Here is a 23,554-nt window from a genome sequence, read left to right as displayed (position 1 = left end):
TTGTATAGTCACTTTGAATTGTAACTTTACCTGTAGGTATTATTTTCGTGGTCTTGTCGTAAAACCTATGTGAGTTTGTGTCAGGGTCTATCCATGGGTAAACATGCATTGCATCTGTGTCCATCACGTTATTTATCTGCAGTGAGCAGTTTCCTTGTCCCAGATTTCCGACAAACACTGTGCGCTGCTTGAAATTATTTTGCACTGATCCACTTCCTCTTCCGTTGTACATCTGCGGGTAGGATGATTTGGCCCAGTAGTACCAGACAAGATGGAAGTTCCCAGAGGGCCTCCTAGGACCCGGATACGTGAAAGTACACGGGATCACCACACACGAACCCTTCAGTGCTTGGATGGAAGTGGGCAAAGTTGATGACCATGTCTGGCATAGGAACACTAGAAAGAAACACAACAGACATACATGTGTCAGCAAGGGAAACATGCAAACATAATAATTATGCGACAGTCATGTTGGCCCTCAGCACAAAGACGTATCTAAAGTCTAAAATGTATAGAATAATGTGCTCTGATCAGCAAACCGGTCTCTGCAATATCAATTCAATGTACTGCCACACCTAAGTGTATACTTAAAACACTGAACAGTTTTTCACACCTCACTGCAAAAGTGCTACCTATTACTTTTCAGTATGGCGTTCACTTTAACATTTGATGCAACACACAGAACCACTAAATCTCTTGGAGATGCTTAAGGGGGGATGGGCAAAGTTGATTCCCTGGACTTCATACCTGATGTGGATTAAGCTTGTTGGTATGAGCACCACACAAAAAAGTCAGGGGAAATCTACTTCAAACGAAGGATGAAAAAATATAATGCGATAATGAAGAGCTGATGTATACAACTACAAAAATGGTTGCACATTTTTTGAGGGGTTTGGGGGTTGTCCATATCTAGTCCAAATCTTTGTTAGAACCCCTAACCATCCAAGGCCCCAATATGGCATTTGACACAGTTTGACATTTAACACAGTAGTTTCAATTCACTTCTATTAATTTGAAGTCTGGCAAACATAAGCAGAATAAAAACAAGGCTGTCAGCAATCTGCATGTTCACTTGATCACCGGTTTTGGATAAAGATTGGCAGAGGTGGTTTGGTGTCTGCTCGATTAATATGATGGGTGACCACAAACGCATGAACCGAGAAATCGCAAGTATTGCAGCCTCTGGCCAACACAATGTGCAGTATTTGCAATCACAGCCTTGTATCTTGCACAGAACTTGTCACTGACGTTACCCCAAATATATCAATTAGCAGGTGAGTAATAGAGTTTCAATGTGCTTTTAAAATGCTGCCGTTTACATTTACTTTGTTGTAGCGCACACCAAGGGCTCAACAAATTACCCGAGATCGTGTAATTCAGAATTATATCATATCCAAACACTGGGAGGGTTGGAGTAAGGACAATAAAGTGTGAATAATTATTTTTTTAAGTCAAGGCATATACCACTTGCGCACACTCCAGAGTAAATACAGCCCGCTAGGGAATAAGGCCAAGAGATAGCTTTGCAAGGATAACAAGGTTATCTGCTACTTGAGAGGGTTCTTATATCACATTGTTACACATATACTTATTAGTCCATAAAACGTCACATATTAGTTGAACATTCTGGGCCTCCCGATTGAAGGTACCTACCCATGGACCTGCTCCATAGGGGATGCCAGGCGCTAATTGGCTGGTTATTCTCCTTCGATCTTGTCACATGTGGGTTAGGTGGGCTCATCCTTGCAGTGAAGGTCAGGGCGAACGTTAAATGTAACATATCTAATCTAAGCTAAACAACAGAAACCGGTTATTCATCCATTATGGCAGGCACCTGGGTGTCACAGGAAAGGGGTACTTAGAGAGAGGAGGATAGAATACAGTATGCTGACCCCTACATTCAGGGGTTCGATAATACTTCAGTTCACGCACCCAAGGCTTCACCCTTGGGGTTTGATCTATGATTTACCCTTCCTGGTACCTCGTGTTACAAGAGACACGTATTGCTATTGGAGAGATTTACAGTCATGCAGGCTTTAGATCTGTGGTGGGTACATTGGGGAGGTCAGAGTTTGGGGGTTGGGTCAGTGAAGTGTGGCCGGCTCCGGCCTGGCTAGGTGGTGGTCAGGAGTCTAACTGGCAGTTTAGTGAAGATGGATGGACGCAGGTCAGAGCCTGGTACTGTCTCACATTCTTCTCAGGGCACATTCCTAGAAGCGAGACTAGATGTTCGCAAAACTGAAGGGAAATTGACTTCCGTGGGAAAAGGGCTCGTGCGGAGCAGGCCTGGTGTGTCGGTGGCTTGGCACCTCTGGGTGAACTTGGCACGCAAGCATTGCAGGCCCTGAGCCTGTCTCTTCTGGGCCTGATACAAAATGGAGTCGCGGGGCAGGGATAGGCTGGTGCTACTCACCTATTTCTATGTGCTACAGGACATTTGTATGCACCCTTACGGTGGGGCAACTCCCCCCTTGTAGGTTATATCGCATTGTATGGAGTTCGCCTAACTTGGAAGCGCCTAGGGTGGTGGGAAGAACAAGTTACTTACCAACTGGTAAGGTTCTTTCGACTGGATGTTCCTACCACATATTCCTCATCTTTGATATTCGTATCTCGCCAGCTTCGCTGCTTCAGAAAAGGTTTTCTCGGCAGAATGCGCTGTGCACAATGTCATGGCGTCGATGTGCCTCCAGGGCTGTCATGGCATGTCGACGTCACCAGTAGTACAAATAGTTTGTGCCGTGCACGTTGGCTTCAGTTATGTTTTTTCATTCTATAACTCGAGAAACTATCCAGGTGTGCCTCAGACTGTAAGCTCTTCAGAAACGCAGAGTGTAAATCACGTAAATTGTACAGCGGGCTAGGCTGGGAGGGGCGATGAGGAATACGTGGGAGGAACATCCAGTTGAAAGAACGTTACCAGTTGGTTAGTAACTTGTTCTTCGAATGGATTCTTCCTCCCACGTATTTCTCATGTTTGATAGACTCCCAAAGCAGTGATAATTTTGGAGGTGGGAGTACTATTTAATCTTATCATGAATGGAATGAAGCACTGCCTTTGCAAAAAGGCCTTTCTTGGGAAGAAGAAGAGTCTATGCAGTAATGCTTAACGAAAGTATGAATTCATGCCCAAGTTGCAGCTGAGCAGATGTCAATTACGGGGACTCCCCTCTGAAGAGCCGCGGAAGTTGCCATGCACCTCGTGGAATGAGCTTGAAGCCCTTCCGGCGATTCCTTTCCAGCTAGCCTGTAACATTCTCCAATAGCCAGAGTAATCCAGCGTGATATAGTCTGTTTTGTCACTGCTAGTACCAATTTAGGACCGTTATACCCACAAAAAGTTGGTCATCATGGTGAAATGTTGCCATTCTCGCTATATAAAAACTCAGAGCCCTTTTTGGGTCTAGTCTATGCAAACTCTCTTCCTCTTTGCCCAAATGAGGAGGAGGGTAGAAAGTTGGGAGTGTTATTTTTTGCGACAAGTGAAAGTCAGGAACTACTTTCAGCAAGAAAGATGGTTTCACTATTATGAAAGGTAGTATAAGGAGGTTTGCATGAACGAGCCTGCAACTCACTTACCCTGTGGCCTGATGTTAGTGCCACAAGAAGGGCAATTTTCAGTGTTAAGTATCTTAATGGGCAGGAATGTAAAGGCTCAAAGGGTATAGATGTTAGAAACTTTAACACAGGATTCAGATCCCAACAGGGACGTGAAATGGTACTGGAGGGTACACGTTAGTGAGTCCCTTCAGAAATTGGACAATTATTGGTATCTTGAAATAGGAAACCTCTTTAGAGGAGCGCTTAAAGATGGAAAGCGTTGCTAGGTATCCTTTTATTGTTCCAATCTGGAGCCTCAGATTGGCCAGATGCAAAAGGAAAGAAAGCACCATAAGAGTGCCACATTGAAAAGGGTCCACATTCTTGTCTTTGCACCAGTTACTGAACCTATTCCAACGACACCGGTACAAAGATTTGGTTGCTGGCCTTCTGGCCAAAAGCAAGATCTCCATTACGTCTCCGGGAGGACCCAATCCTTTTATTATAGCCTCTCAGAAACCGTGAAGACTGAGTGACTTAACCTCTGGATAGAGAACCTGACCTTCCCCATGAGAGAGAAGATCCTCTCTTTGTGGAAGACGTATTGGAGGGCAGATGGACATGTCCAGAAGGTCTGGGTACCACATCCTCCTGGCCCAATCCGGAAAAATTAGGATCATGGTTTTCCTGAACTTTCTCAACCTCCTGATGAATCACGGGGACTGGAGGAAACAGGTACAGAAGTGGAAATTCCCAGTCCACCATGCACGCGTCCCCTAGAGCTCCTCTTGGGGAAAATTCCCTTGAGCAGCGCCGCTCGCACTTCCTGTTGACACTGGTCACGAACAGATCCACTTGAGGGGTTCCCCAGAGGGTGAAGATCTCTTGAAGGACTTCCTGAGCTAGTTCCCACTTGTGGGAGACTACTCTGCCTGCTCAGAGCGTCTGCCGCTGTGTTCTGCTCTCCGGCTAGGTGAACTGCTGATATAGAGATTCCTTCTTATATTGCCCAGAACCAGAGCTGCATTGCGTCTCTGCACAGTGGTAGTGACCCTACGCCTCCTCTCTTGTTGAGGTAGTACATGGCCACTGTGTTGTCCGTCATTATCAAAACGGTGTTCAGTGCTAGTTTGATTGCCCTCAGCTCCAAAAGGTTGATGTGTAGTTTGGACTCCGATGGAGACCAACGACCGCTGATTGCAAGTCCACTAAATTAGATCCTGAGCAGCTCTGCTCAGAACTTGCAGAAGATCCGACATGTTCCCTGAAAATTGAGACAACTGAGTTCTGAGAGCCAATTGAAGGAATCTCATTCTCAATCGGGCCTCCGGCACCAGGAAAATGCAAGACGCCATGAGACTGGGAAACCTCAAATAAATGAAGGCGGGAAGATGTTGGGCATTTGGAAATATTTTGTACCATCTGCTGAGCTCTCACCTCGGGAGGCGAGGCTTTCCCTGAGAAAGTATCCAAGACTGCTCCGATGAACGGGAGTCTCTGGAATGGTATCATATGGGACTTCTTGAAATTGAAAGAGAAGCCCAGTCTGTGGAGGGAGTGGCAGGTGATACTGAGATGTTCCTGAGCTTGTTCGGATGAACGAGCCATGAACCAATCGTCCAGGTAGGGGTAGATGTGAATCCCCCCTTCTGAGATTTTCTGGCACTACCGCCATCAATTTGGTGAAAACCCTCGGGGCAGAGGTCAGCCCGAATGGCAGAACTCGAAACTGATAATGAGAACTGCCAACCGCGAACCTGAGGTAATTTCTGTGCTTGTGATGGATTGGCACATGAAAGTAAGCATCCTGAAGGTCCAATGATACAACCAATCATGGAGCTTGAGAGCCTGAAGGATCTGAGAAAGGGTAGCCAACTTGAACTTGTCCTTCCGGAGGAACTTGTTCAAGTTCCTTAAGTCCAAGATGGGTCTCAATCCTCTGTCCTTCTTGGGAATGAGAAAGTAGGGGGAATACCACCCCTTGTTCCTCTCCGCTACAGGTACATGTTCTATCGCACCTTTTTCTAACAGGGTTACGATTTCCTACACAAGGAGCGGATCTGGAATTTTGACAGAGTTGGTTCCCGTTGGATGATCCTGAGGCCTTTTTAGAAAAGGAAGGCAGTAACCTTGAGCTACTGTTTCCAGTGCCCAAGCATCTGAAGTAATGCCCCACCATTTGTTCAGATGCTGAGAGATTCTGCCTCCCACTGGGGTCCTGTGTGTCAAGGCCTCAGAGTGGCTTAGAGGCGGCTGCAGCACCGGCTGAGGGTAAAGCTGCCGTTGTTGGGCTGATTTAGCACCCCTTCCTCATCCACCGCGAGGGAATTTTCTTTGCCCTTTCTGTACCGCCTGTCCTCTTCCTCTACCAACTGAGGAATAGAAACGAAAAGAACGACCTCTCCAGCAGGATGAGCCTGGATAAGTTTGTTGAGGTTGCCAAATGGAGGCGCTAAGCTTGGAGGTCTGCAGCTTCTCTAGGCTTTCATCCACCTTGCTGCAGAACAACCTAGAAGCCATTGAAAGGCATGTTGAGTAGCCTGGCCTGCACGTCTGGTGCAAACCCCGACTTTCTCAACCATGCAAATCTGCGCAATACTGTGCTTGCAGCCATGGATCTGCTAATACTGTCAGCAGTATCCAGTCCTGATTGGAGACACTCTCCGGATCCCCTCCTTGCCATCCTTAACTATATTCAGAAAGCCGTCCCTTTCTTCGCCTTCTGGAATATGTTCAGCTGCCATACTTACACAGTCCCACATGGTATGGGTGATCCTGGCCAGGGTACAGGTGACATTAGTGGACTTTAGGGCCATACTTCCCGAGGTAAATATCTTGCAAGCCCATGCCTCCACTTTTTTATCATCTCTAACTGGGGGAATAAAGGGATAGGCTGACTGCCTGGTGGAAGTCGCAGCCTGGACCACGAAACTCTCAGGCGTAGGGTGTTTGCTGAGATAATCAGGGTCACTGCTTGAGGGTCTATAATTCCTGGAAAAGCTCCTATTGACAGCTGTACCAGATTTAGGAGTTTCCCAGTTAGCTACCACCTTCCTCTGAAGGGCCCTAAGATAAAGTAGAATTGGGTCTTTTTGGGGACCCTGGTCCAGGATGGCTGTCATGTCATCCTGTTCGAAGGTTGGTGAGGCCCTACTCCAACCTATGTATTCGGGACCCTGTTCATAAGATTCCTGTACCCTGAGTCTGCATGGTCTGAAGGGTCAAGTTTAGCAAACTCCAGCTCTGGTGATGTATCAAGACCACTGGCAGAGTGGAGGGAGTCACAGATCTTTCATTCTTGACACAGGGTCAATTAATTCTTCAGTCACTTCTCTGGTGTCAAATCTGTTTCCCAACGGAGAAATATCCCCATCTGAACCACTTTCCTCTTCATAAATCGAGGACATTGACTCAAAAAAGTCTTTCTTCGATACAGGTTTGAATATTTTCTCCTGAACTGGAATTTGGAATCGAAGCTACCGTCAACGGCGTCGACAACGTCTTTGATAAAGGCGAAAATATTTCCTTTGATTCCAACGTTGATGAAATCGGCTAATGCTTCGACATTTTATGCTTTTTCACCGGTATCAGAGACTGGCTCAGTGTTGGGTCGAGTATGTTGAGTCTCCGATTTACAACTTGACTTAGCCAAAGTAGTTTTTGACCTTCTTGTGTCGTCCAAAGGAGCGACCAGGGTCTGGCACTTGCAAGGCTCCTTTGATGGGGTCGAGCCACATTGTCAAAAATTTGTATCATCTCTACCCTGAAAGCATTCCACTTACTGGGGGAATCCGACCTAGTCAGGCATCGTATAACCTCTGTGGAGGTATCCGATGACGAGAGGGAGACCTATGGTGTCTCTTCTTCGAAGAAGATGAAGATTGTCTCGATCGACTCCTCGATCAAGACCTCTTTGAGTGCTTAGGCTGAGTGGAGTCCTTAAACTCACCGGACTTTTTATGTTTCTTCGAGTATATGCCTTTGAAGCTTCCCTCCCCACCGCCAATTTACCTTTGTGTTCCCGAAGAGCTTTTTCAGTCATAGACTGACAGGAGCCGCAGTCACCATTCCGGTGGCCGGAACCCAAACACCAAAGGCAGACATGGCGAGGATCTGTTATCAGCATTTTGCCCCACAGTCATGACATTTCTTAAAGCCCGATTTAGGAGTAGAAGGGGTCGAAGAAGAAGACTTTTTTTTCTGAATAAAAAACGAAGTGCACCGTTATTATTCGAAGCAAAGCTATTGGAAAAACGGAACTGAAGCCAACGGCCGCGGCACAAGCTATTTGTACTACTGGTGATGTCGAAACGCCATGGTGGCCCTCGAGGGACATCGACGTCATGACATTGTGCACAGTGCCCTCTGCAGAGAAAATATTTTCTGAAGCAGCAAAGCTGGCGAGATACGAATATCAGAGATGAGGAATACGTGGGAGGACACAATCCATTCGAAAGGCTCATTTCCATCCCAAATAAAGCTTAGGGGTTCAAGGAAAACCAAACCCTAGGCTTCTGGCAGTACTATTGTCTTAAGTCCCAAAGCCATGTTAACTGACAGTTGGGTGTCAGCAGAACTCTTGTAGGTACCGAAGTTCCTCACAGTTTTCAAGGTGTGGGTCTCCTCGCTGCTGGTAGTGTATGTTGAGCCTCCACTTCATTAATCTGATACAGTCTATTTCTTCACCATCTGTCATGGCTTGATTTTCAGGTCATTGTCATTCCAGCCCTGCCAAGTTTATTTCAGTGAGACTGAACACCCGCCACTGACTAAAGTGCTTTGAGAGTCAGAGTCTGATTTGGGTGTCTGGTGAGCCCAGCACAGGTTCTTTGTAAATTGCAGAAGCGGATCACTGAAATGTCTCTCTCTCCATTTATCTCTCTCTCACTCTATTTTTCTTTTATATTATTACACGCCAGTAACTCTACAAGCATCAGTGTCTGGTTCACATAAACACTCAAGACATAAACATACAACACGGGACAGTAGAGAGGTCACAGGCAAAGTAGTGTTCTCATATTTAATTTATTTGAATAAGTAAGTTTTCAAACCTTTTCGAAAGGATAATAGATTTATTTCAAGATGCTAATCTGGTGGAAGAGTGTTCCATACCAAAAAGGCTATGTGGGAGAAGGATGTGCCATTTCCTTTCATTTTCTTGGGGAGAGGGCGTGCTAGTAGCATTGTATTATTGGATCACAACTTTTTGTTTTGCTGATAGAGGGTGATTCTCTCATTGAGATAATCTGGAGCAGCACCATAAATTGCTTTGTGCACAAAGACTAGTAGCTTAAAAAGTATTCTAACTCGGATTAGCAGAGATTTTCGATGTTCAGGAATATGTTCTCCTCATGGCACTTGCTTTATAATGCGGACTGCATCTTTTTGTATTATTTGAGAGCATGCAGGTGTTTTTTTGGAGCGCCCCCTAGCAGAGAATTACAATGGTCTATTCTAAATAGGGTGGTAGCTCTAGCCAGGTTTTTCTCAGTTTTTGTCAGATATAGAGGGTCTGATTTTCCTTAGAAGTTTTAAATAATAATGAGTGTTATGTACTACTCCATTTACTCGAGCCTCCGAGCTGATGGAGCAATCCAGGTAGGTACCAAGTGTTTTTACTTTTGATTGTGATTTTATGATACTTCCATCTAGCTGGAAGTTATTGCACCTTCGGTCTAATTGAGCTTGCAGATGATTACAGCCAAAAATCAACGGCTCAGTTTTTGCATCATTAAGACACATCCAGTGCTTCATCATCCATTGCTTTAAAAATAGCATTTAGCTTGGAGTTATCCTGCTCATAGTCTCCCATTCTAACAAAGGCTGAGTTTGTTTGGTTGTTTATTTTATTTGTATGGCACACGCGACCCGGGAGTAACTGGGCGCCTTGCATATCAAAGGTTACAAGAAAACTTTAAGCATAGTTACAGAGGTTGACAGAGATGAATTATAGAACATGATTACTTACAAGAAAACATGAGGCTTGGATACAATAGTTTACAGAAAGTAGAAATGAAATTGAGGAGGTAAAGTGGTAAAGGTTCTGTCTGCTAGTATCGGAGTATATAGACATGTGTACAGGTTTCAGGAATACTTAGGGCTTAGTTGCAATGAAAAACAATAGGAATATAATACATTGGAAAAAATTCAGTATACAGATACAAATACATGAGGATATTTACATGTGTACCAGAGGTGCAGATTACTAATGGTCAGTCTGGGGCTAGTTAGAGGCAATGGAAGTAGCCTGGGTCTAGATAGTTAGGAACTAGGTCTGATCCTTGGTGGCATTATTCACAAGCCATTTTAATTTTGTTACGTCTAAACATTTAAAATGGTTGCTCGACTCTCAATGCAGGAGGTAATGCGTTGCATGCTTGGGCTGCCTTAACAGGGACACTTATTCCACCTGCCCTTTTTTATTTGAATCTGGGCACGATTAGACGTGCAGAGTTGATGGATCTAGTACGGCGTGTAGAGCCTTGTCTGGTGATTCTCTCAGTTAGGTAGACGGGTGCTGAGAGGTTGAGGCATTTGTGCGTAATGGCTAGGGTTTATAGCATGATTTTGTTTTTGGTAGAGAGTCATTTGATTTGCCTTCTATAATGTGAAATGTGTTCACGCTTTGGTATGCCGTGTGCTGCTCTTAATTAATGTGATATTTTGTAGTATTTGTATTTTCTTGATGATGTATTTGTTTGCTCTCAAATACATAGTATTATCAGCATAATTCGGAAAGGTGACATTTGTATCCTCCGGCAACTCGCACAGTGCTGCCAAATGAAGGTTGAACAAAGCTGGCAATAAGCAAGCTCCCTGTGCAACTCCACATGTGATAGGCACATAATCTAACAGCATGTCTCCCCAATGAATGGTGGATACTCTATCCATCAAGAAAGAGTGAATCAATTATATTGCTCTAAATGAGCAATTTCCCACTTTCTCCAACACAGCCAATAGGATATCATGCTCTAGTAAATCAAGGGCCATTGATAGGTCTATTAAGACCAGCATGCCACACCTGCTAGAGTCTATCAAATCTAGCATGTTTGATTGCAGATCTAGTAATGTACTTTCCATGTTGTGTTGTGTCCTAAAGCCAGATTGTTTTGGGTGGGAGATTTTATTTTTTTCCAAGAAATTCTGCAATTGTTTAGTAGCCATTTTGTCCAATATTTCTTGTAAAAATGGTTTGTTGGTTTGTGGATGTAAATTGGCACTATCTTCTGGACTTGTATCTATTTTTTTGATAAGATGGGTCACAGTTACTTTATTAATACTTTTAGGATCCTTATTGTGTGGAAAAGAAGCATTGAGAAATCGGACGAGAAAACCAAAAATATTCTAATGAATGTGAATGAGTTTACCACTGTGTCCAATGCAGGAGGTCGGATGAATGCAACTCATTGACTCCATCAATTCCGTCAGATTTATGTTTTGGTTGTTTGTGTATTACAGCATTTAAAGAATCGTCAGAGGATGAGACTCTAATCTTATCACTAAAATTTGAGAGTGTCAGCAAACGCCTTTTGAACTGTAATACAATCTTCCGCAGAAGGAGTGAAAGAGCATAGTTGTTGACATGGTTTTTCAATTTTCTTTAAAAGAGGGCCCCTGGGGTTTTCTTGACGATGCACAGGCCAGCGAGGTGGCCTGCGCGTAGAGCGCCACTCCCGGGGCTATTAAGGGTCAGGGAAGGTTCAAGAAGCAGTGTTAATTTATTAAAGGGACCGCTACATTCATCTGAGCCATTCAGTGCGGTTCGATCCACTCGTTAGGGGGCAGTGTGTTTCTGCCGTTTTCTTAGCAAAAATTTTATCTTGGGCTTCTGTTTTCGTTTTTCTAGTTCCGGGGTCAGTTTAGGATCCTGGATAGGGGTTTTTCCAGGGCAAGGGCATTTGTTTTGGGGGGTAATAAAATAAAAATAAATAAATATAAGAATTGCTGGGTAATTCAGAGGCGTATGTTTTCTGGAGGATCTTTCGTTTTAGCCCAGTTTTCTTTTCTAAGCTTTCCACTTCAGGGGGCAGGTGTCCACGGGTAGGTGCTGGCTCGGGGGCTTAGTGTAGCTAGTAAAGGTAAAGGGGCATATTTTGTGCACTGACAGATTTTAGTGCACTATGGTGGGCCAGGGTGCCAGTAAGAAGGGTTTAGTGGATGCCAGGGTGCTTAGGGAGGCCCTGCAGATTATTAGCAGGCCATCTAAGGCCCAGCTGTAAGGGGCGGTGGTGGAGGTTACAGAAGAAGGGGAGGTAGGTGGGGGTAGGCCGCAGCGTAGAGCAGTGCGGCAGATGGGGCTCTAGCAGCAGTGGTGGCTTGCACCCCTGCGGCTGGTAGAGGGCAGGTTTGGGACATCCAGGGGCAGGAAGATGAGGAGGGAGATTGATAGGAGAGCTTCCAGGGGGGAAATGCATTTGGGTGGGGAGTTAGATTTGGAGGTGATTCTTAATGACCGGGGGGGGGATGTTAGGAGTGTCCAAAAAGGCACAAGTAGAGAGAGCCACGTCGGTGGGGGTGTTGGGGCGCAGAGTGTGGGAGCAGGACAGAGGGGAAAAGGGGTTAAATACCTGCGGAAGAGTGCAGGTGGGAGAAGGAGAGAGAGGTCCCCATCAATTAGTGAGGTTAGGGAGGGGTGCGGAACGGCCCCCCGGCTAAGAGGATTTCAGGCGGAGGGTGCTGCGCAGCCCACGCTGTCCCAGAGGAAGAATATGTAGAGGGTTTAAGAACGGCCCCTCCTCAGTCGGCGCAAGGACAGTCTAGAGGGTGCAGCACGGCCCCTAGCAATGAGGATCACAGGGTGGAGGAGAGCACACCTCGCCCGAGAGAAGAGGACCAGGAAGGGGTGTCTGCGGCCCCGCCGAGAAGACGAGACAGTAGTGGTGGGGCGGACACCTCGGGCTCACAAGAGGAGGATCTATGCAACTGAGCATGGGCTTGCATCAGCAATGGTATTTCAGGGATGATGAAGTTGGGACGGAGGAATATGTGGGGCAGTGGGAGGATGAAGGTTATAGGGCAGTAAGGAGGAGGGGGAATGAGGGAAGGGGTTTGAGGTGGGATTGTGAAAGACAGGAGCAGGAGGTTCGGGGGGCAAGAGGTCGGGGAACATTTGGCTGGGTGAGACTGCTGACATGTTTTGTCCCCGCAGTAGGAGTCCAGTAAGAAAAGAGATGAGGAGCATCGGAGTGGAGGCCAGACCACACACAGGCGATGACCAGTCGGAAAGAGGTGAGCGGGAAAGGTATTGGTCAACTGCATGGCAGAGGGGGGATACGGAGAACGGGGGCAAGAAATGAAGGCTCTGGTCTGCATGGGGTAAGGAGAGAAATCGTTGTACAGGCTATTGGAGCCTTGGTGGGTGAAAAGGGAAATTGCTCAGTGGAGGTACAAACGGACAAGGTGGTTGAGCCATTGACGCTCGAGGTACAGGTTTCAAAATAAAAAGAAGCTGAAGTGAAGGGCAAGGAGAAAAAGCTACCTTACATGGGAATCACGAAACCTTTGGGGGCACTTGATGGCAGCGAGGAAGGATAAGATTTAGGCAGGGGAATTTGTGGATGCGTTTAAACTGCTTCATAGGGAAGTGAGAGCAAAGGAGGGTTCTAAGGAAGAGGAGAGAGAGTTGGCCTCGCGCCCGAGAGTACCAGTGACAATTGAAAACTGGACCTCAGCATTTATTATTTACGCCATTGCCTATTGTGAGAAATTTCCGGAGCGGTGTGTGGCTCTGCTAAAATATATGGATGTGATCAGGAAGGCGTTTACAAGTTTCGGGGGTTTTGTGTGGGTGCGTTGGGGGGAGATAGATATGGATCTCTGGTTGCAATGGATGGCACCGACGATGCCGGCTCCAACGGTACACACGGCAAGCGGTTTACCCGTGCCCTTTCTTGTCGCCTGGCCCCAGAAGGGGCGGGAGTAGGAGGCAGGGGTCAGCCCTCAGCAGCATGTTGGGCTTTCAATAAAGAAGGCTGCACGAGGTTGATGTGCAAATTTAAACACGAGTGCAACAGGTGTGCGGGTCGGCATCCGGTTACATATTGTTTTCAGGCAGGGGACAGTGGGATAGGGTGAGGAACGGGGCAAGGAGGTGGGGGAAAGGACCGCATGCCAGTTAAAATGGGGTGTTCTTGTAGGTCAGGCTCAATTTTTCAAAAAGGAGGGGGGCACAAAGTTTGATGAGAGGTTTTGGGGCAATTCCAAGGAGGTAGGAGAGGGGTGAGGAGGAAGACGCTTAGGTAGGGCGGGCGAGGGCCGCAGGGGGGAGGTAACTGGGAAAATGTTAAGGGGTGGTGGCCATCATTTGGAGGGCATGGACGATGGTGGCGAAGCCCTCACGCTTGCCGCACGACAAGGTGAGTAAGCTTTAGGGGGACGGCGACACAGAGTAAATACGGAGAGACTGACAGAGGTTAAGAGGATATCGCAACTTCGAGCGTGCGGTAGTAACACTGGTTCGCAGGAGACAGGGCACAGGATAGGGCGGGAATTGAGTATGCACAGCACGGGAGGAACTTGGCTCATTGGAGCTTTGGTGCAGCTGGGGGGAATGAAGAGAAGGGTCTGCATGGACGGGGGTGCGGGAGCGCCTCTGGTGCAGCAGGGGGAAGTGATGAGATGGGACTGCATGGACAGGGGTGCACTAGGGCCCCTGGTGCAGCTGGGGGAAAAAATGGAGTAACGAAGCAAGGTGCTGGAAGAGTAAGTTATATGGATTGGACTGCATGGACGGGGGCGCAGGTTTGGCCCCTGGTGCAGCGGTGGAGAGGAGTAAGGAAGAAAAGGGGCATGCATGGACGGGGATGCACTAGGGCCCCTGGTGCAGGTGGGAAACATGGGGTAATGGACGCAAGGAGCTGGAAGATTAAGTTATATGGAATGGACTGCATGGACGGGGGCGCAGGTTTGGCCCCTGGTGCAGTGGTGTAGAGGAGTAATAAAGAAAAGGGCCTGCATGGACGGGGGTGCACATGGGCCCCCGGTGCAGGGTGCGCAACACAGGGCCATAGTAGGAAGGTGAGTGAAGGTGGGGGGCAAGGGTGAGCAGTAGGGTAATATGATAGAGGAGAAAGGGGGTCTATGTGGGATTAGGTGTATTGTTTAAAGGATAGGTGTGAAAGGGGTGAAATATAGGGGGACAGGTAGGAGAGGACCAGGGGAGTTTCCGTAGAGGGACAAGGAGATGGTCAGGAAGGATAGGTGCCTGAGGAAGGTGTTACTAGTGGTGGGAAAGGTTAGGAGTTTGGAACTCATTCATTTAGGATGGGTGCAGCAACTGAAGGTAGCAGGCTGGGCTATTCAGAGGAGAAGGTGAGAGGTTTGGGGCGCTGGAAGTCAGGGAGATACAAAGGGTATGTCAGGGACTTGGGCAAACGGGATGTTTGAAAGAACTTTTCAGAAGTCAGCAGGAGTGTTGCATTTAGTAGGATGTTGTTGATTTGTAAGTGATTTTGTAATTTATTTTTCAGATGCTGCTCGGAGGCCGGGGCAGATATCACAAATCTGGATTGTGGGACATTCTATTGTAAAGTGAGTGGGGAAAGAAGCTGAGAAAAGGGTTTTTGGCAGGCAATTGGGTTGGAGCTATAAAGAAGTTTTGGTAAGATGGTCAGGTTTAGGGGGGCTTCACTGTGATCAGTTACTCCCTATGTTGGCTGGGTTGAGGGAACGCTATGGGTCTCCAGAGGGGATGATTATTCATGCTGGGGAAAATGACCTGGTAAGAGATACTGGTGTGGCTCTTCTTAGAAAAAAGAAAAGGGATTTTTTATGGGTCCAAGAAATGTGGCCTCAAGCATCTGTAGTTTGGACTAAGTTGTTGGCGCAGAGAGTTTGGAGGGGGGCGAGAAGTGAGGGAGCGATAGAGCGGGCAAGGAAGGAAATAAACAGAGAGATGGTAAAATTTTGTGTCTCGGCGGCGGTACAGGTTTTGGACCAGAAAGACATAGTTTATGAAGGATTCATGATATTTAGAGAGGATGGTGTCCATTTGTCAGCGATTGGAAATACTTATTATTTGTCGGAATTGATCTGGTTGGTGAGAGATATGTTAAAGAGTTGGGATTAGGAAGGAATGGCGGGGGTGGGGCAGAAAAAACACCTCGGGGGAGGGTTTTTCTGTTGCCGTGGGCATGGCCCCTTTAGATGTGGGGGGAGGGAAGCACAATGGGGGAATGGCACGGGAAAGGATTGGGGTGGTGCTGTTTGCACAAATGGACTACCCCGGAGGAACAGGTATTGAACCTGAAGGGGCATGGCCCCGGGGAGAAAACGGGACATCTTGAGAAGTGGTAAGGAGATGGTAGGGACCAAGGGATGGTTAAGGAGGAAGTGGATTTATTTATTTATTTAATTATTTAATTGATGGGGAAAGGAAAGTGTTAATTATTAATTGGTTTGTTTAAAACAGTTTGTTAGTTTGTAAGGCCAGTGAGCCAGGTAAGCGGTTATTTGTAAGCTTTGAACTGTCACATTACAGCAACCTTTTCCACTCTAAACGAGTCTGGGTTTTTGTGCAGTAAGTCAAAATAGTAAATAATTGCTTAGTTCCATTTTTTGCATGTGCTATTTGCTGCTCAAGGAACTTTTTCTTTGTTTCCAATATTGCACATTTATAGATTTTCTTATGTTCTTTCGAAGCTAATTGATGTTCATCATTATTTGTTTTTTGCAGGGGCGTTCAGCTTGTCGTTTAACTGCTTTAGTTCTGTAGTGAACCAATCATTGTGTTGGGTCTTTCCTCTAACAACAATGGTTCTAAGAGGAGCCACCTGATCAAGCATTTGAATCATAGAAGATTTGTAGGCTTTAACTAAGGTTTCAGGATTATTTCCATCTGAGGTGTTTTCCGTTACTAACGTCAGGTCTGATGAAGTAATTTTCTTGAAGTTTTCGAGCTTGGAGTTTCTTAACAGGGCTCGTATTTTTACCAGTTCTTTTTTCTGAAAAACTTAGAATGAAATAGTGCAATGACTGACCAAATGCAATGAATAGTCTCAATGATTTCTACTTGGAGGTTTCTACATGCAACCCAATCCAAGACCTCGCCTTTGGAATGCATGGGCTTAGTGTTAATAATAGTAGATTCTATGTTTCTAAGGTTACGTTCTAGCAAAATTGCATCCTGATCGGCTTTATCCTGATGCCATTGATTAAAATCTCCCAGTAGCAGGTTGCACTTCCAGGCTTATTTAAAGGGTGCAGGATATGTATTAGTTCATCACTGAAATCTGGCATATCCTTGGGTTGTCGATAAAGTAAAAATAATATTAATGCTATTTATTGCATCAATTTCAGCTTGAGGTGCAACATCTCACAACCTGTGCATGTTTTTGGGACCTCGTAAAATTGTAGTTACTCTTTCATGATGACGTATATTATTGTGGCACAGCTAGTTCCAATAAAGGGACAATCTATGTCCCTCAGCTCGGTTGCTCCAAAAGCCTTCTCAGGTATTGCTAGGGGTCTGGTCTATGAGCCATTTCAAATAACACTCTGCTTAATTCCTTTCCTAGCTCATAACTAGGTTAAGTTTAGTTCATTTATTTGTAACGCACACCGAAACCTGAGGTAACTGGTGATCCCTCTTTGGTGTCCTTGGTGAATGTTGGCCAACCAGCAGCAGGATTATGGCTTCCTGTGAGTCTAACAGCATTGGTCTTGTGTCTGATTTGCTCTGGGCTCACTTTCATTCAGGGACTTTTCAATCACACTCTGTTTAATTTCTTTGAAGAATTTGTTGATCAGCCAGGAAGCCATTATTTGACTTCTAACCATTCTGCTACATAGTATTTCTTTGCCTATCAGCCTTGGCCCCTACCAGTCTTCGGACCAAAGCCAACAAGACTCTCAACTCTTTCAGCCCTGACACCCTACCTGCACCCCAACCTGGCTCCACTGGTCTAGCCTTATACATCTCAGGAACCATGCTTGTAGTTGGCCCTTGAGGCTTGGCCAATTGTGGCAACTTTTCTGGACCTTTCTAGCCTCCTCCACTACTCCCTTCCATCCTCAACCCTTCTCCAATGACTTCTACCATCTCTTGTTCTCTTCTACCCTCCTCCCTTCTCCTCATTGGTATTTCCCTCCTCCAATGCCTTATTTCCATTCACTCTACTTCTTTCTCCACTCTCTGTATCTTTTTCTCCTCCAGCATCTTCCTTTCAATTCTCTTTTCCTTCCTCCACTCGCCTCCTCGTTCTTTCTGCATGCCTCCACCCAGTCTCCTCACCTACACACTCCCACACTCCACACTCTAGTGTAGTTCCTTCCACCTTATATACTTATATCCCTCAAGGTATGTGAACTCTAAGGATCATATTTGAGACCTCCTAGGATTATGATTCCTGCAGGAGGATTAAGAGAGGGACACATATCTTTCTCCCTCTGTAGGTGTGGCCATGAATGGTTGTGTTTCCTATTGTCGGTCCATGGCTCTGAAGGACGAGATTCTAAAAGGTGGAGTCTGCTATAATAGAATCAGGCAGCCCTGTCATGACACTGCCTGATTCTGTCATGGCTCCACAGTATTTGTATTTATACTATTTAACTCCCTTGGATTACTCTTAGCATTCATTCACAATTTCCTTTCCTGTGAAGGCAAGTTGAACTTTTGGCTGTGGTGCGGAATGCAACACACACTCTGTCCTTTCTCTCCCCTCAAGTTGGGTGCCAAGATCGCAATCTCTGTTGGTGTGACACCAGCCCCCAAGCTCATCTATTCTCACCCAGTCGATCTTACCATTTAAGGGGAGTTGAGTTTTTCCTCTGAGGTTGTGAATGGGCAGGATGTACTAGGAGATACCCAATGTACTTTCTCTGTGGTTGATATAATGTTGCAGGTGGCCCTTTACAGCTCCAGGGTCACTCTCACCTCACTACTTAGCCTCTTCAATGGGACTCCGTCATATAATGCACTGAATGTTTTAAAACAAAGTAGCAAAGTCCACCATTAAGCCCAGCATTTTGAACCATTTATGCACTTTCTTAGCAAATCTTTTTTCTTTTCCATAGACAGCAATTTATACAATTTGGATAGTCGTATGCTTGCTGTCGCCATAATTTGTTGAGAACAGGGGGTGTTTTCTCATTACTATGGTACAGTATTTCCATTCAGAGAAATCATGACTCTAAAGGTAGTTCAAAAAAGGACTATAAGGGGCACCAAACCAATCCCTTTATTGGTCAGAAGTCAGCCTGCTAGGTACTTTATTCCGATTTTCAAGATCCTCGTTACCCAAGAATCCCCAGTCTTAAGAAAAAGAGTCTTAATAGAGCGAATGCCAATGCTTATTACACCATAGTGTGGTAAATTTAGATGAGCTGGGTATAGCAATACATTTGTAAAGAACCAACTCTACCGAGATTAAGTTATCCAAAGTCATATTTTCTGTAGCAGCCCAGGTACCCAATGTTGCAAATAATATCCTTGTCTGTCTTTCTCTTCGAGGAGAATCATAATCATTTGTGAGGTGCCTCCAGTTTTGGTGCTTCATTTTAGGAGCATACTCCAAATGGCGCCAAAATTGTACCATTGAGAATTGGGAAGCACCATGCCCTGTTTCACCATGGACCCTGCATACATTTATTTGCCGTCCTTATCTTATAACAGATGCAGGTGAAACTAGAAATCAAATAGTCTAATCAGCAAAAATAGGATTTTGAAATAGAAATGGGGAGAAGATTAAAGAGATATGAGTAACAGGGAAGACCATCATTACCGCTGCTTTGCATCTGCCTGCCATTGACTCAGAGTGGAAGGTTGTGCTATTTTTTTGTAGAGTTTTTGTTTCGCTGGTCAAAAGGAGTTAATATTTAAAATGTGAAAAATTTTCTTCTGGCTTTTGGTAGTAGAACACATGAATACTTTGTCTAATAAAAGATACATTTTTCAGAGGTTTTGGTCATTGAGATTATGGTTCAGATTATGGTTATACCTTCGTATGACCTATAACAGGAGTGGCTTCCACATTCCCCTGCAATAGTCACTATTGTAAACACCAAAAAGCAGGCACGGGTAGTCTGCATTGATGCCTCATCTGCATAAAGAAATGCCTTCATATCTTTGAACGTTAGAGTAGCATTTGGGGATGGTGTATGGGAAAGCCAATATTTTATATCGCAAATGTTCAAATATGGTGGGCATAGTAACACAGATAGAGGACACACATTTCTGTTTCTCTTTAGATCTTGAAGGGACGACACAGTAATCTTTTCACACAAACTGACAATGAAATTGGATTAGGGAATTTTAATCCAAGATATATAATTACTCTAAAAAGACAACTTTGTTTAGTAGCAACAGTAAACCCTATCACAGAGTCAAATGGGTTTTCACTATCCAAATAAATTATAGCAAGCTCTTAACTATCCACTTCACACATTTCTAGAAAGGCTACAAGACGGTTGACGTGATGGGCTGTGCTGCAGCTTGGAATAAAGCCATCTTGATGCTGTGAGACCACGTGGGTGAGCACTTATTTTATCTTTTGGGGAGTATTGATGAGACTATCTTACTGCCTGTATTTAAGAGTGAAATTGTTCTTTAGAAAAACAGTTCTGTTCAGTGCTCCTCTTTTTTGGAACAATGACAACATTGGCTTCAATGCAGGAAGGCAGAGCAACACTAACATGCGTAGGTTTCTATTGGCATTTCATTTATATTATGTAGAAACCTGAGCAAGGATGACACAGGAGCCTCGGGTGCAGTTTCAGGATGATGATTCTTCTTCTCATTCTGCAGGTTAGTTTCAGGAAACATAGAATAGAACACCCACAGGATACAGCATGGCATTCAGCTCCCAAAAACCAACTAACTCGTCCAGAACATTCCGCCAGCACTCACCCAGGCAACACTCTGTTCCATGAAGCTAAGTCATACATTCCAGATGCAAACATTCACTAAATGCAATGCATCAACATTCACATATTCCTTGGTGTGGTAAAAATATTCACAAACATATCAGTGAGCTTCCACTTTCCAGTCTCTCCCCGCCAGCCCACAGCACTATCCTTTATATAAGTCACGTATGGTTCCTCGCCTCCCACTGTTTATTTGCCAAGGTTCTGGACAATGTCTCGGTCTTTTGGAACTTTCTGCCTGGAAAGGTCACCCTTCCTCCCCCTCCATGTCTCCATGTTCCCCAGGTACCCCTCAAAGATGCTAATGATGCTAATACTGACTCCAATACAGGCACCGCAAAATGTTGTCAAATTTCTGTCAGCATCTTCTATTCATACAAACAGCACCAGCTTCTTATCCTATACATGACTTCCTTCTAGACAGATAATTTTGAGATTGTTCAGCTTCCCCATTGAACTGAAAGTTCCCTCTTCACCACTATTTACCCTATACTGACGAGAACGTTGGTGTGCATCATGATTTCCAAATCTGATCAGGCACCTAGTGGAGCTGTTTTGAGGACTGGCTCCAGTGACAACCCAAACTTCCCTCAAGGTTTCCCCACTAATTTGCTGCCAATAACACTGTATTGTGACACACTCAGACTATTTGGTAAACATGCCCCGTACAAAATTTGCATTGAATACATAGGTTTCCCATCCTTCCACCCATTTTTATATAACTTGTCCCTTGAGTATTACACTTGAGTACTACACTCGGAGGAGATATTTGAAGTGTATGAGTCAGACCTAGAGAGATATAGCAACCTCAGATGCTGTTTGTCCTGCCAGGGCTTTAAGAGGACCAGCGCTGCGGGTGTCAGCTCTTCAGGATAGAAAAAGGAAAAGGCATCCGAAGTGCTGACACCCGCAGTCAGCCCTTAAACCATGCATTACTCCACTACCTGGAATGCCAGCTGTGTGATGACTCTTTAAACAGAAACAGGAGCCTTCCTCCTGAATCTTAGTAAAGAGCCAACACGCAGAAGGCACATTTTTCACTCAAGTAGCCACATGGTTAAAAGCTTTCATGCACGAGTCAGCGACCAGCCGCAGCAAGCAGGGCGCAGGGAACCTCGTGCTAGGATATTTCGGTTTGCTTAAATATATTGTCAAACGAAGCATGGATCGACAATATATTGATAGCATATTAGTAGTATATACTATGTTGATAGTATATTTAAGCAACCACTAGCTACAGTACATGGAGCTGTAATGTGAGTGAACGCTCCATGCACAAATTTCGCCGGACAGAACTAATTGCATACACCTGCATTCTTCTCAACTGTCAATCTGCACCTGCTCACACACATGAAATCAAATAACTCATTAGCCCACAATCACTAGATGTACTCTTCCTTACAGAAACCATGTTCAAACCCCACCAAACATCTATTATCCCTGACATACTTCCCCAAACTATTTCATCCACCACAGGCCCCCACACAAACAAGGTGGTGTCATTGCCATCATACATAAAGAGACACACCTAGCAACCCCACCCCCATGCACATCGTTTGAAATGCTCCCTCATACTTGCTCGCCTCTATCACGCTCACATTCCATCTTTCTCCACCGCATTTAATGCCCCCACACAATCCCAACTTCCACACCGACTGGACTGACTTCATAATTAACAACCACAGCTCCCCTAAACCAATATCTAACTGGGCAACTTCAACCCAGGTAGTTCCCATCCTCTGTGCCCTGGAAGCTCTGAAAGAATGTTCTCCGCTTGGAGGTTGTTGGAACAGAAACATGTTGAGTACAAGACGGGACTGATGGTTCAGTTATAGTCTGGACCCTACACATTACCCTGAGCTATTTAAGCTAGAAGAGTGGTCTGGGTTAGGGAATTTTTTGTGTCAAGTAAGCATTTTAATTCTGTTTTAGTGTACACATATTTTAGAAATGTGATGTTTTAGTTTTTTTTTATAGGTATGTGAATTGAGATCTTGATGTTTTGTAATGATGTAATACAATGTGTTTAATTTCACGTTAATTAGTAGGGTGATGTGTTGTGTGGCTCCTCCACCCCTATGTGTCCTATTGAGAAAGTGTAGAGCCTGAACCATGATTACGGCAACTATTGAATAACAGCAGTCCTCCCTCACTTTATTTTGTCTTAAATCCTCCGGACATAGGGTGGACTGAGTGGCAGCCCCATTTATAGGCTACACGTCAGGAATGTGTTTACAGTCAACATCATCAGCTCCCGTCTCTTACACAGTACTATCACCTCTGCTCTCAAAGTGGCCAAGTATCCCCTCACCTCAAAAAAACATCCCTGAACCCCATACTCCCCGAAAATGACCACCTCATCACTATCCTGCCATAATCATGGAATACTTTGTCACCCCCAAACTGCAACAACACATCATTTAAAACAACCTACTGAACCCTTTCCAATCTGGATTTCGATCTGGATACAGCACTGAAACTATTACACTTTGCACCCTTTTTGACCTCCAAAACATTGCTGACAAAGGACACACAGCACTATTCATAGTCTGTGACCTCTCAGCAGCCTTTGACATCATCAACCATACAATTCTAGTCAAAATCCTATCCAACAGGATGAAACTCTCAGGCACCATCCTCGTCTAGCTCACCTCCTTCCTTTCTCACAGGACACACTTTCTCCCCATGCCGACAAGTACGGGATGCCACAAGACTCCTCCCTGTCTCAACTCCTCATTAATATATTTATATATGTTGAATCCCTTAGGAAGCACCGCATCCATTTCAACCAATACACAGATGGTACACAAATATGATTCTAAATCTCATCCCCCTGAAACTTCACATCCTCAAAAGCTGCCTCTATACATCACCCCCTGGAGGGCAAGCCATTATCTCAAGGTCAACCCTTCCAAAACAGAATACGTCCTCATCTGTCCCCCCAGACACAAACCCAAACTCAGACCCAGGATCGAAGAACTTGCCACAGACAACTCACATACATTGCTCACCACGCCTGTCAAATCCCTTGGCTTCACCATCTATGACTACATCTTTGTATTTATCTATGCTGCTGCAGCCTCTACAGAGCCACAGCCTGCAGCCCCAGCCATCGCTGCTGCAGCCTCTTCAGAGCAAGAGCCTGCAGCAACAG

The 23,554-nt window shown here is 45.3% G+C and overlaps 1 protein-coding gene across 2 annotated transcripts in view; it reads right to left on the bottom strand.

Moving 5' to 3' along the window:
* Window positions 1–23,554, bottom strand: part of LOC138450152 (myelin-associated glycoprotein-like) — a 912,268-nt gene that overhangs the window by 589,236 nt on the left and 299,478 nt on the right. For both annotated transcript variants that reach the window (XM_069604820.1, XM_069604821.1), the window contains exon 2: window positions 31–396. In XM_069604820.1, the coding sequence (XP_069460921.1) occupies window positions 31–396 (366 nt within the window). The remainder of the gene's footprint in view (window positions 1–30; window positions 397–23,554) is intronic.

The sequence above is a fragment of the Ambystoma mexicanum genome, chromosome 1p (genome assembly GCF_040938575.1).
Source record: "Ambystoma mexicanum isolate Mex_15411 chromosome 1p, UKY_AmexF1_1, whole genome shotgun sequence".
Lineage (NCBI taxonomy): Eukaryota > Metazoa > Chordata > Amphibia > Caudata > Ambystomatidae > Ambystoma > Ambystoma mexicanum.
Note: the sequence above shows the minus strand (reverse complement) of the source record. Positions and strands in the feature narration are given on the sequence as shown.